The sequence below is a fragment of the Trachemys scripta genome, chromosome 24, assembly GCF_013100865.1.
Source record: "Trachemys scripta elegans isolate TJP31775 chromosome 24, CAS_Tse_1.0, whole genome shotgun sequence".
Lineage (NCBI taxonomy): Eukaryota > Metazoa > Chordata > Testudines > Emydidae > Trachemys > Trachemys scripta.
Genome location: NC_048321.1, coordinates 8,898,859 through 8,912,986, shown reverse-complemented (window position 1 = coordinate 8,912,986; position 14,128 = coordinate 8,898,859). Strand labels below are relative to the sequence as shown.

The 14,128-nt window shown below is 47.7% G+C and overlaps 1 protein-coding gene across 7 annotated transcripts in view; it reads left to right on the top strand.

Moving 5' to 3' along the window:
* The window catches only part of PIAS3 (protein inhibitor of activated STAT 3), a 36,387-nt gene that overhangs the window by 4,443 nt on the left and 17,816 nt on the right, over positions 1 to 14,128 (top strand). For 4 of the 7 annotated variants that reach the window (XM_034756338.1, XM_034756333.1, XM_034756339.1 and 1 more), the window contains exon 2: positions 7,396 to 7,864. In XM_034756338.1, the coding sequence (XP_034612229.1) occupies positions 7,399 to 7,864 (466 nt within the window). In that variant the 5' untranslated portion in view covers positions 7,396 to 7,398. Of the gene's footprint in view, positions 1 to 1,350; positions 1,745 to 4,249; positions 4,340 to 7,395; positions 7,865 to 14,128 lie in introns of those variants that run through there. The other 3 variants (XM_034756337.1, XM_034756334.1, XM_034756335.1) reach the window with 3 other exon arrangements.

The window sequence follows — 14,128 nt, the reverse complement described above, 5'->3', positions numbered from 1 at the left end:
AGGGGCCCGTGGCACTGGGGGCTGCAGGAGGGCTCTGGGGTGTGGGGGCACCGAGGGACGGGGGAGGGGTGGAGGAGTAAGGGGAGGGATGGGTGGGGGATACTGGGGGGGGGGGCAGAGGGAGGCTGGTGGCACAGGGGGTTGCACGGGGGTGCTGTGGGCGAGCAGGGAAGGGGCCTGGGGTTGTGGGGGGCTGAAATGGGGGAGGCTGGGAGGGGCCCATGGCATTGGGGGCTGTAGGGTGGTGCTGTGGGGGTGGGAGGCACCGATTGTCGGGGGAGGGGTAGAGGAGTAGGGGGAGGGGTTTGGGAGCACTGAGAGGTGGGGAGCAGGGGGGTGGGGGGCACCGAGGGGCGTGAGGGATCTGGGGCTGCAGGGGGGCCGAGGTGGAGGAGCAGAGGGAGGATGAGAGGAGGCTGGGGAATACTGGGGGGGGTCTGGGAGGGGCTGGGGGATACTGTGGGGGGGAGCAGGGGAGGGGCCCGGTGTTGTGGGGAGCTGAAATGGGGGACGCTGGGAGGGGCTCATGGCACTGGGGGCTGCAGGGGGGCACTGAGGCAGGGGAGCTGGGGGCTCTGCAGTGTTGGGGGAGCAGGGTGAGGGGGCTGGCAGCGTTGGGGGATGGGGGAGGGGTTTGAGGCCAGGGGGAGCAGAGGGATCTGGGATGGAGGAGGGGAGGGGACTGGGACTGTGTGGGGGCGAGGTGGTGGAGTAGAGGGAGGATGAGAGGAGTCTGGGGGCTGTTGCGAGGGATCTGTGGCACTGGAGGCTGTAGGGGGGCACTGAGGTGTGAGAGCTGGGGGCTCTGTGGGTTTGGGGGAGAAGGGGGTGGGCAAGAGGGCTGGGGGTGCAGGAAATCCCTGTGTGGGTTTGTAATGGGGGAGCTATAGTGGGAAGAGGGGCTGAGGGGGGGTAGGAGGGAAATGGGGGCAGAGGTGTGGGAGTAGGGAAGCCCTGGAAGGTGGGATGGGTTCAGGGGAGACCTGATGGGGGGCAGGACAAGGGGTTCTTAGGAGGAGCCATAGGATTCTGGGGGAGGCCGTCATGTGGGAATTCACTGAGGGGAGTTTTTAAGGGAGTACCAAGTGGGCGACCCGAGTGGGACAGACAGGGAGCAGGCAGAGGGTCTGGGGGGGTCATGGAGGAAGGCACGCGATCAAGATGGAGATACAGAAGCTTGGAAGGGGCACAGGGTTTGGGGGTTTGTGTGTGGGAGCAGGGATGTGGCTATTGAAGAAAGCAAAGGAGCTTTAGGTATTGGGGGGGGGGGGGGAGGGGGCCCGGGGGGGGGAATTGGGGGGGGGGGGGGGGGGGGGGGGGGGAAAAAAGGGGGGGCGGGGGGGGGAAGTGCAAGAAGGAGGCAGAGAGCTAAGAAGCAGGGAGATTCAGCCCTGAAGGGGTACAGAGAAGAGTGTGGCGTCAGAGCCAAGGGAATACTAGGGAACAAAGAGGGGAGCAGAAGGGGATATAGAGCAATGCGGAGTGGAGCGGCAGGAGAGGGCAGAGTTGCCATGGGGGGAAAGGGGCATGGCTCCAAGAAGTCCCTTGCCCAGAGCCATGGAGGCGTGGGAAGAGGGGGGCACAGAGTTGGAGGCGGCTGTGTTTGTAGCCCAGTAGTTCTGCACCAGCACTCACAGCTGGAGGGGGTTTTGTCTCCCTCCACTTTCTTTTCTCTTTCTTGTTTTTAGGAGTCAGAGTGTAACCACCTTTGCCCACCAGACTGTGGAATATGAAATTGCCCCTGGTAACTAATTCCAAAGCTGATTTCTGTCCTCATTGGCGTGTAATATTTTTTCCCCACAGGCTAGAGTGCAGCCCTTAGCTGGCTAAAGTGGCCTCCGAGTCCTTCCCCCACCCCGTGCTGGGAATAGCAAGAGTTTAGGAACTGGCACCTTTTTGGCAGCCCCAGCGGGGATATAATTCTCTGGAGGTCGTGTTCCTCTGTAATCTTTCCAGTAGTGACCCATCCTGTTCTGATATTCATGTAGGGCCGGGAGCAAAACTCCTTACGTCTTTAATCTGAGCAGGACTGGGTTCCTATCTTAATAAGCACCAAAGTGTTAAAATGTTCATGGAAAAACTGGACCCAAGAATTGTAATCAGAAAGAGTTGCAATTCTGCAGAATTCCTATTGCGAAGAAGCAGTGACTTCTTTTTGTAAAGCTTACCAAAGTTCCAGGAGCGATGACCGTGATAAGCTAGACAAAAGTCCCACATCTGCGGACTTGGAGAAATGGCATGTCTTAACATAGGTCTCGATCCTGCATCGATTTATGCACATGCCTAACTTTATGCATATGAGCAGTGTCACTGGGACTCAATGGGCCTCCTCGTGTGTGAAGTTAAGCACATGCATCAGTCTGCAGGATCGGGGTCATAGTTAGCAAACTGTTAAAGAGCATATACAGAGGGTGAGGTCGGATAGATACAGCAGAGGGTGGAATTTCTCTGCCATCTTCCACTATACTCTCTCTCTGCAAATAAATTGCTGCAGAGAAATCATATTATAAGAGTAGATGTAGCTGAGCACGTGGGTTTACGTTCTCTGAGGCTTGGCCCACCTCTGAGATTCTCTTATGGTCTCCCAGGCTTCAGACTTTCCTGTACAGCCTGGCATTATTCATGGCTCTCTGCAGTTTATTTTTAAATCTGTGCTCTCTTCCGGCAACTGAATTTCTTTGTCCATCTCCCTTACCCCCCTTTCTGGCTTCCTAGCGAGGGGTTAGTCTAAGATTTTTACCATCTGTGTTTCATTGTAAAGAAAGAGGAGCCATCTGAAAGCGAAATGATTGCTCCCGATGTCTGGAGAGGGCTTGGACACCTTCCGTTATTTAAATGACCAGCGATGACTCCTCTGGAAAGAGAAATGTTGTACAGTGTTCAACAATTGTTCGTTCAGGCTATTCAGCGTGGACTCAAGTGTGATGTGGCTCATTCACTCAGTAAGCCTTTGGGTGCCCTCTGGGAGCTCTTGATTGTGATCGCTTGTGGCAATGAGAGAGTCTTTCCGCTGCCGTGCTACGTTGTGTGAGCAGTAATTGGAGACGTTTCAGGTGTCGATCAGAGTCCACAGTAGTGGCGACACAGCCGTCTACGAGTACAGATGTATTTTAAAAATAAATGTGGTGCTGGTGAACCAAGCTCCACTAATCTCCCAGGAAATTCATGGGCTCAGTTCTCAGGACTTGGAGGGGAGCCACTTCTAGGGGTGATGGGTGCTGTTCGGTCTCCATGAACTAATCCACCTTTGCGGGTCTCTGAGATTGTCACGAAGGATGGCTGTCTTTGCAAGATGGGTTTATAACGCACCTATATCCATAACACAATCTTTTTTTGTGTTAAAAGGTATTTAAAAGGGACACTGTCAAAGTTTACAGCCTTCAAATTAAAATCTTCATGATAAATATATATAGTCCAGTTTTCCTATTTCTGAAAAGTGTTCTCAGTTCTCAAAAAAAACCCAACCGTTACAGTAATATTAAAAATTATTCTTCTCTTGAATAACCAGCCAAGAAAGGTGATAGATAAATTTCACGCAATGTACTATGTGTGGTTTTTTTTCCACTTGAGACCCTAACTAGTGGTCCTGTCTGTTCTGCATCAGAGATCACATGGCACTTTTCATAGTGATAGAGAGTTTGCCCTGTCTGTCTTAGCCAAAATTTCTCCTCCCTCCTCCTGCCCTGGGAAGTGAAACAGCTGGCATGCTGCTCTCTAGAGATGGTTGCCTTTTTGGTGGTGGATCGTGGTCCTCGTATATATGAGGCTTCGGGATTTTTTGGCATGTAAGATGCAAACTGAACTCTGCATGCTTGCTCTTTCTCGTCAGTCTGTGAGATATTGAAATAGACAAGAAGCCTGGTCTGTAAATCCCCAGGAAAAAGAAATATGGGATGGGTCCAATTTTTACCTCTTAAAATAGGGGTATGGAGAGCAGTAGAAATGTTGCCACATAAGAGAGCATTTTATTACCTCTAATTTTCTTGATGCGTGAAGCATCGGGAACAAGAAAATTTAGAAAATGTTGGCCCTTAGAAAAAAAGTGTTCTGGCTGGAGCATTGGGTTTTTTCAAATGAATACATTGGATTGGGCTCCATTTGGCTTGCAAGTCAACCCAAGTACACAATATTCTTGGTCAAAAGAGAGAGCGAGAGATACCCGGGTACGCTTGTTTTTTATTGAGAGGAATGCGCGCTTTCTTGCTTTTGTAGAGTAACAGAATCCTAACCTTTTCCTTCTGCCCCCTAGTGTCCCATGGCAGTCAGATGATAAAGCGCAGAGGAAAAGGCGTGTCTGTGAAATTGAAAGTCTATGCAGCCATAAACCTTTCAATAAAATGTAACTAATTTTGAGAACAATTCTCCTATTGTTGAATCTGTTTCATTTGGTTGCCTGAAGGGAACTGGATACTTGGTGGTGGTGAAACTCTGTATTCTCTTTCTTATTTAAAATGGAGAATGTTTAAGGTGATTAGGTTTCAGGTTCAACCCTGTGGAACAGATAAATGTCCAGTATCCAAACATTCTGGAAGCTGTCAGCATCTTCAAGGTAAACATACCTTTTAGTTTAATCATTGGCACGTCTTCTGAGACTGCTAACAAAGTAGCAGCATTCTTTTTATAATGTAGACCTGCGTCAGCTACGACTGGGCCGGAGATCCACTAACTTATTTTTATCGGCCAGCCGTCAGATGGCAAGCTTTGGTGATTTACTGATTTGGAGATGAAAGGCTATTTGTTCTTGTCCCTTATTACAACAGTATGTGTGTTTAATAAACAAAGCATTATAAATATAAATGGGTTTGATTCTTGACTGATTCTGGTTTCTAATTTTTTGCTTGTGTGACTGGAAGGATTTTTTTACATAACCACCAGCCTCCCGCAGCATCCGGTGCCATCCCATGAGTGTTTTTCTTTATGCTCTTGTGAGTAGCAAAGTAATCCTGAAAGTCCTGTTTTGCATCAGAGAGGAACAATGGTCTTGTGGCTAAACTAGTGGACTGAGACTGAAGATTTGGGTTCAGTTCTGGCTCCACCCCTGTCTTTCTTTGTGACCTTGGGCAGGTCACTGTGCCTCCGTTCCCTGTCTGCAAAATGGGAATGATGCTTTCTCCTCTTCTGTGTGTCATGTCTATTTAGACTGTAAGTCTGTATGGCACAGACCGTCTCTTACTATGTATCTGTGCAGTGTCCAGCACAAAGGGGCCTGATCTGGGATGGCTCATTTAGGTGCTACTGCAGTATACATAAATGATACACATTTCCCAGGTACATTTAGAGTTGGTGCACACACAGACTTTGAGCCTGGCCGCGTAGTGGGTGCAGCAAGGAGTAGCCGTGCATAAGAGAGTTCAGAAAATGGAAGGTTTTAATGTGTGTTTTTTTTTTTGTAAAGTGCAAAAAATAATTAGTGTAGGTCAACCAAATAATCCTTAGCACTCGTGCCCACCATAGATTTCCGACTGCTTTACACAGATGAGTAAAGAAAACTCTGTTTGACAGGTGGAGAAGCTGAGAGTATAGCTACGCTGCAAGTGAAAGTGTGGTGGTAGCCCGGGTAGGCGTACCTGCCCTAACTAGCATGGTAAGTCATAGCGTAGATGTGGCGGCATGGGCTATCAACCCAAGCACCAACCCGCTGGGGAGCCTGATAACACATTCTGGCTGCTAGCCCATACCGCCACCAGGAGAGTAGATCTACATTCGAGCTGCAGCTGTAATTTCCAGCTCAGGGAGACGTACACGTGCTAGGTTTGATAGAGCTTGTGCGCTAAAAATAGCCATGTAGGCATGGGCTAGCCCCCGGAGTACATACCTACAGTCTCAGACTGGTCTCAGAAGCTACCCTGCAGGTTTTAGCACCGTAGCTCGTGTGTGTACATCTACCCGAGCTGGAAACTATGCCTCCAGCTGCCGTGCAGACGTACCTGTAGTACAATCACACCTTCACTTGCAGTGCCGACATACCCTGCGGCACAGAATAGCCCAAGGCCACAGCAAGTTAATAGTGGAGCTGGGGCTAGATCCCACCTGCCTTAGGCTGGTACTCTGTCCTGAGGACAGACTCTCCCATGGAAACAACATGACCAATAACTTCCTGTGGTGAAACACCTTGGCGCAGCTGAACAAAGGTAGACAGGAGGAAGGTGTCTCCAGACTAATAAACAGGTGCTGGTATTAAGGTCACACATGGGGCCTTAAAGCCCATAGTGAACTGGGAGCCATTCTGAATGATCGATTTGGGGAAAAATAGGGGCAGTTGTCTCGTATGGGGTTCTACTTTTGTGCAACCACTTTTTTTTTTTTTTTTTCATGGCAAATGACATGTATTTTTTGTTAAATCTCTTGAGCTCAAAGATCTAGTAGCTCCCACTCGTTTGGGTGGAATTGCAAGCATGACTTCTTAAAAAAGAGACTGAGGACAAGGCAATCAAAAAGTATATTTGTGCATTCATTTGACACGCAGTTTCATTTATGGCAATATCTCAAACATATGAATGTGGTGCCGTATGTCTTGTTAGTGTTAAGTGCCTTTAATGACGATGCCACCCTGCTGCTCTGTGGAGCTCTTGCTGAGATGTGGGCTGAATCTACTGACTCCATTTGTGAGATTTATTGGTGACATATGATGCAGTGAAGAAAGAATTAGCAAGCTTCTTTAATAAGACAATTAGTTAATTCCAGCCTTGGTGTGGCATTGCTACTCGATGCATGCTTTTTCTTAGACTATTTCTTTTAGTTATGTTAACTCCAAACGTCTCTGACTAATCAGTCATCTGTTAAATCTGTTCCAGATTTGGTACCCCGTATGCCAACCTAAAGGCATACTGGGCAGTATAATGCGGGCCCATAGTTTATATATTGGAAGCAAAGCAGGGAGTTCCAGAATTTAAAAACTGTTAATAACCCAGCCATTTAGTTTATGGGCCAGAGTCTCATTTACAATAAGGATACCACGCTGGTGATGTAAAAGAGCCTTCAGGTGAGAATAATTTCACCTGCTTTAAGACCCCTTTTTGCTACCAGAGTGGTGTAAAAGGGCCTTTATGTAAATCAGAATCTGGCCCGAAGTGCTCCAGTTGTTTAGCCATCCCTTGGCATGGCAGAACTGCCTCCCCCCTAAAACAACAACTTTGTGCTAGTGCAAAAGTGAAATTGCCTAGAAACTGGAACTGACCATTTAGTTCCAATGTCCAAGTTGAGGAAAAATGCAAAGAGGTAAAAGTAAATTAGATGTTTACGGCTCGTTCACCTGTACGCGCAGGTAATGGGATTTGTAATTTGACAGTGTCTCTTTTAAGGTCTCTGCCACTTTCATCTAGTGCATTTGTAGCTTGTGTTTGGACTGTGTATTTGGAATTAGCAGTGTTAACGTTGTTTTCTGTTTTCTTGCAGCACATGGTTATGAGCTTTAGGGTATCAGAACTGCAGGTTCTCTTGGGTTTTGCTGGCAGGAACAAGAGTGGAAGGAAACACGAGTTGCTCACAAAGGCATTACAGCTGCTCAAATCTGGCTGCAGCCCGGCTGTTCAGATGAAAATTAAGGAGCTGTACCGGCGAAGGTTCCCGAGGAAGATCTTAACCCCTTCAGACTTATCCATGCTCCATATTCAGACAGGGCAACTGCCCTCCGCCACTGCACTGACGCAGGGCAGCACAGTGTGTCATTTGCCCTATGATAACAGTTCGGCAGCTTCTACAGTGCCAACGGCTATGTTGCCTCCGGTGCCTATGCTGGGACCCAAACATGAGACGGATGTTCAGCACTTATCCCCACCCATTCATCCGGTCCATCCAGATGTCAAAATGAAGAGGCTGCCCTTCTACGACGTTTATGATGAGCTGATTAAACCCACCACGTTAGGTATGTGAATAAATTAGCTTTGCTTCTCTTTTCTGCAGGACACTATTACTCAAAGGTTACTGGCTTGACAGCCCTTGAAACTGGAAGCTTCTGGTTATTCACAGACTGGGCATAGCATGCAATGAGTTTCCCAGACTGCTTTGCAAGTGCACATCAGTCTTGATTCTGAAGGACTACATCTGTGGGTGAGGGCGGGAGTCCGGTCTCCATGGCCCAGTCAGTCCTGGGCGTCTCTGCTGAGATTGGCTATGGTGTTTTTTGTGGTAGAGACACCTGTGAACAAATGACCTTAGATAGTTCTTGTCCAACCAAAAAAATCATCATCTTGGCATTTCTGTACGATGCATAGTCCAGTGGGGCCTTGATCTCTGACTCAGTTCTTAGGTAGTACTGCAATTGAAATAACCACTGGACTGAGATCTCGTTTTTAATTGGCTACCGAAGAGGTTTAGTTGCTCTCGTGGTTTTCTGGATTCAGACTAAGGATTTAGTGAAAAGCCTGATATCTTCTTACTAATCCCTTCAGCCAACCAGTCTCCTGCATCTCTTAAGTGGATAATGACCAGTATAAGCTTTTTTTTTAATTTAATTTAATTTAATTTTTTTTATTTTGGCCATCTGTATCCGATAGAGCCAGTTTGTGAACTTTGCCGGGAACAGACCGAGTTCTTCATTATAGTCTAAAAATCACCCTCTTTTAGAATGACTATACTGCCTGTGAGTGATCTGTGATATTTCAGCATTCAGACTACGTAGCCGAGAGAAGGAATACTGGCTTAGTATGGGATGGATTCTCAGAACAATATCTTGAGTGCCAAGTGTGTTAACATCAATACCTTGCAAAAATGACAAAGTAAAATAAAAATCGAACAGTCTCTTGGGTAGCGCCTTTAGAATTCCATGGCACCTTCAGGCCTAATTCTGCGTCACTAGACTTCAAACTTGTTGGCTGGTTCTTGATTTTTTTCTCCCTTGTTAGGATGATGGTTAACTCAATGAAAGTTAAGAGAAATTAATTGAAAATCATCAATAAAACCCCAATAAATGAAAAAATGTTATTTTTATTATGATAGTGCTTAGAAGTCCCAACGGATCAGGGCCCCGTTGCGTTCCAACAGTAGACAAACATGAAGTAAGAGGCAGGCTCTTCCAGGCAGGAACTTACTGTCTAAACAGACGAGACAGACAAAGGACAGGAGGGAAAGTGAAGGTGTGGAGATTCTGAAGGTGAATAGAAATGGAGGACTAGGGGAAGAGATTCCTTTACGCCACGCGGAACTTGGAGGCCCATTCCATGTATGCTTGGCTGGCACGTTAGCAGCACCCCTTTGATAGGTGCCGCATATCTGACATGGTACCACTTGATTAGTCGTGTGACTTGGTGCCTCACAGTGGCCCGCTTGAGCTGGGGGGGGAAGTAAGAGTTCAACCCGTACAAATGAGCTGGAACGGTCTCTTTCTCTTTGCCAGTGGTGGGGTGACCGCAGTCAGGGTAATTCTGTGGCAGTCTAACTTCAAGACCTTGCAAGCCCTCCTTATACGTGTAAGGGTGCCAGTAAAAACAATGGTTGGGGGATGGCGCCCAGCTTTTCCCATCAAACCCCTTTGACCCTGGGATGTCTGTTCCTGGCCTCGCCTCCGATTAGCTGGGAGACATTAGATAAGTTGCATATTTGTTTCCCGAAGTGCTAGCCATTTTCCATGCATAACAAAGATACATTATCTGTTGGAAAGAACTCGCGCTTTCCCCATCTGTAAACTGGGGGGAGAGATGGCTGTGTGTCTTCGCTGATGTCTGTGAAGTGCTTTAGGATGCTCGAGCTAATGCACACTGAAATCTATGGAAAGATCCCCATTGACTTCATGGGGTGCGGCTCAGGCCCAGGAAGAGTCTAATTGCCCATTTTGAAGCTGTAAGTTGTGCGACCTGTCCTGTTAACTAAGGTCACGTGTTGACGGCACAGCCTGGCCTGACCCAGCTTCCACCGTTGGAGTGATTGTAGTTTGGATTCGGGTCTGGGTTTTTTCCCCACATAAATGTGGTAGTGTTTGCTGCAGGAGAGAGAGGTATGTCTGGCTTCATTATTCCTGCTCTTGGCACAGCGAGATCTCATCAACTTGACGCTTGTTTTTTTTAAAAGTATATTTTCTTGACTTTGGCTCCATTATCCCTCCCAGGCAACCTGTGGTTTCCTTAAATGGGATGCTCACTCATCATTGCTCTGTGCCAAAATAATCCGCCCCCGCCCCCTCCCCCCGGATAAGCCTTCTTACTCAAATATTGATACTTGAATTAAAAATAAACTTTCTGTATGACTGAGGGGCGGGGGGCGTCTCACACTCTTTGCACACACCAGGGGCTTCTTTTTCCTTCTGTTCCCTCCCATGGGCTCCCTGTGTGAACCCTCCCATCCCCCTCCATGTCAGGGATTCGCTGCAACCCCTGCCCTCATGCCAGGAGCTCTGTGCGAGTCCTGTTTCCCCCTCTGCCACATGTCGGGGTTCACAATTTGTCCCTCCAGGTCAGGGGTTCTGTGTGGCCCCCCCCCCAGCCAGGGTCTTCCATTCTCCTCCAGGTCTCCCTCCCCCATACCTTTTTCTCCCATTCTCCCCACCCTGCATGCTGGGGCTCTGTGCTCCCTCATTCCTTCCTTCGCCTCCATGGCAGGGGCTCTGTGTGTCTCTCCCATTCCCCCTCTGCCACATGCTGGGGGAGGTCTGTATGTCCCCTCCCCATGTTACTGTCCCACATTCCCCTCCCCCCGCATACCAGGAGCTCTGTGTACCCTCCCCATTCCCTCCTCTGCCAAATGTCCCCTTGCCCCTCTCCTCCCATACCAGGGTCCCACGTTCTTCACCTCCACTAGGGCTTGTGCCCCCTTTCCCCTATGCCGGGTGCTCTTTGTGGTTCCCCTTTCCCTTCCACCAATCTAATTTCATTCTTTTTCCGTCTGGGAGGTAAGTTATTCAGGGTGTCAGCGTTTTACAAATGTTTTGGGACCCTGGGCTGAGCTGAGATGGGGGTCAGCAGGATCAAGCTAGAAGGTGTTAATGGCTTCCATCAACCTGTTTTTTTGATCTGTAGACAATTAGGGAGGCCGCTGAAGTGTCTGAGTGGGATAGCCAGATGCAAGGGGCTCAGTGTCCTCCCCCCCCCACTTCCCTCTTTCTGATTTCTATTCTCCCCAAAATCAAGAGAGTTCTGCCCTGTGATACCTAGAACATTTCAATCAATTCCAAAATTCTGGGAATATGGCATTGAAAAGTTATTGCGTTACCGGCAGAGAATTGCCATCAAGTTGAATGTAAGACCTCGATTTGCTTGGCCAGTTGCGAAACGTGTGTAGTGCCGTACAGGCATGTTCTCTGCTCCAGTGAGTTGATGTGACTTATTTCTAGAGTATCATGAAACTTCTTGATGCTTTAAACAAATAAACCCTGCGCCAAGGAGCTTACAGTAAAAAAACAAATCAGTTTTCTGAATTCTGGTATCTAGCAAATATGACTGCCACCCCGAAAATTAGCTGCTTCTTTCTTCTAAACTAAAAATGTTTGCAAAGTTTTGTGTATTTTTATGTAGGGGACTTACTTCCTGCTTTAAGTGGAAACCTCAGTGCAACTTCAGCTGGGTAGCTTGTCAGGCACTTTCATAATAAGGTCAGGAAGGGAAGAGTTGTGATAAGAAGAGAGGAGTGATTGAAGAAGTAGGCTTTCGGGAGAGAGTTGAAAGAGGGAAGATGGTGGATGAAGTCCCTGAGAGCATCTTGGATGTAGGGGACAGCGTGATAGAAGGCACAAAACAGGAGGAATAAGGCAAGAGGATTGAAAGAATGTAGGAAGGGACAGCTTTGTGATTAAGGCGTAGGACTAAAGAATCTGGAGAGTTGTGTTCTGCTCCAGGACGAGTTACTTTGCCTCTCTTTGCATGCTGGAGATAATATTGACCAGGGCTTAAATTCAACCGGAGCTGTCCGGAGCAGAGTTTGAGTAAATATTTTCAGCCCCTCTGTAGTTTTTAAAGCATGTTGGGGGCTCCGGGAAATACTCTAAGTAATTAAGCCCTGATATTGACCTACCCTCCAGGGGTATTGTGAAGATGAATTCATTCTTGTTTGTTCTCAGATACTAAGGTGATGAATGCTCTAGTAAGACCTATAAATAATGAAGAGATGAGACCAGAGAGATAGGTGGGGAGAAACTAGTAAGAAAGGCAGTGAGAAGGGTTTTAGCAATGGGGCCATGAGGAAGAGGTGGATTTTGGTGATATTGACAGAGGAGGAAGAAGAAAGGAAATTCAGTGAGGGACTGGAGAAAGGCCTTAAAGATGACGCCGGGATTGTCAGAGAGGCTAGCGAGGTTCCGAGCTGGGACAGAAGAAGAGTCAGAATGCAGCTCTGGCCAGGACAATGGTTGCTCAGGCAGTCAGCATTCCTGCCCTGAAGACCTGAGTCTGTGTTGCGTGGCATGGCAGTAAAAAAGCATGGAGATTTTTGTTGATGAGATGGGAATAGAAGCCACAGAGTCAAGTCAGAAGGGCTCCTAGTTCATTCATTCCTCTTTCCGTGTGTGGAGGTTGCCACCAAGGGTGCCGATTGTGACTCTTTTTTGTGATAACAAATGTCTGCAAATTGTGTGGCCCAGTGGGCCTGGAAAGCTGCTTTGCGTAACAAAGTTTGAGCACCTCTGTGTTATAGGATGGCTCTGAACTGAGCAGTTGTATTGGATAGAAAAGGAGTGATAGGGAGACAGACAGTGGTGAAATTCGTGGACCTTGGCCTAGGTCCTGCTATCACCAAGTTTAGCGGTTTTGCCAGACTTCAGCAGGAGCAGGGCCTTGATCTTGCTCCAGGACTGAGGAGTGGAAGGCTAGGATAGAAAGCGTTAAGACAAGGTCAAAAACCTCTCCAAAGACCTCGAGTTTGTGCTGCCAAGGCAGTTAGCCTGTTTTTGGCAGCTGGCACAAGTTCTGGCAGGTCATCTGCAGAGGAAAGTTTCTGTATTTCAGACCTCACATTCTTCACATTCTTGAACTTCAGGAAATTGGAGAAGCAAGCTCCTAGCCCTACTGTGGAATCCTCTCTTGCAGAATATAGAGTGGGATTAACTGTGTTCTTGGGGAGCCAGGGATGAGGGTGGTGGTGTGCCTAGGAACGTGGTCACAGTCCTTTTTTGGTGCGTGTTGCAGTAAGTACTAACATCTGCCACTATTCAGTACGGCAGATTTGACATAACTATCCTGAATTTATGTAATGCCTCTCCTCCTAAATGTGATACCAGCGCTCTTTACAAATCTGTCTGATACCGTGCCAGTGAAACCACCTCTTGGTTGGAATAAACAAACAGTCCAGCTTCCCCACACAAGCAAAAGCAGTGCATGGTAGATGTACGTGGCATTGATTTGTCCTGATCCAGAGGGATGCTGTATATCTGGGATGACTCCATTGTGGGATGAACCTAGAGCGAGTGCAGCAGAGTGCTTTGTGTTTGAAATGCCTACAAGATCTGCTGTCTTGTAGGTTTCCTGAGCTTATGTTCTGCTCCTGGTTTATTTTAGAAGCACAAAGTTTGCATTACTGGTGGTCTGCTACATTGAAGGCAACTTTTTTTTAAAGGCAAATTCCTCACTAGGATAGATTAAATGAAAATACCTGCGTAGATTAGAAGTGATGTTTCCCCTTGAAGTCAGTAGAGTTTAATTCTCAGGAGGACCATGCTTATCCGTGAAATTTGCCTCCATGTCGATAACTGCTGCTTAAAGTACTTGATTCACCCCTTACGTATGTTTCTCCTTGTGTTTTGTATTTTAGGTAAATGCACAGCTGTTTTTGTATGTTAAATTTAGGACCTTGTCTGTGCCTTTGTCTGGGGAAGATAAGGAAAAGGTCTATAGCTCCTACTATAATTACAATAATGACTATAATTTCCAGAGTAGTTAATGACCTCTGGGATTGCCTCGCTGCGTCTTGGCCCACAGACTCCTCCAACCTGATCACTAACTCCCAGGAAGTGCCATGGACCTTGGTCATTACTGCTTAGTCAGGAAGTTATGTGGTGAAAATATTAGATCAGGGAATTGGGAGGCGAGGGCTCCCGGATTCTGCCATCGACTGACTGACTCTGGGTAAGCTGCTTTGCCTCTCTGTGCCTCCGTTTCCTCATCTGTAAAATGCAGGTGACAGTACTGTGCTACCTTGCACGGGCGATGTTGCTTGGTGTTTGTGATGTTCTTGGAGAGCCCCTGACTGGAAGGCATGTTAGAAGTGC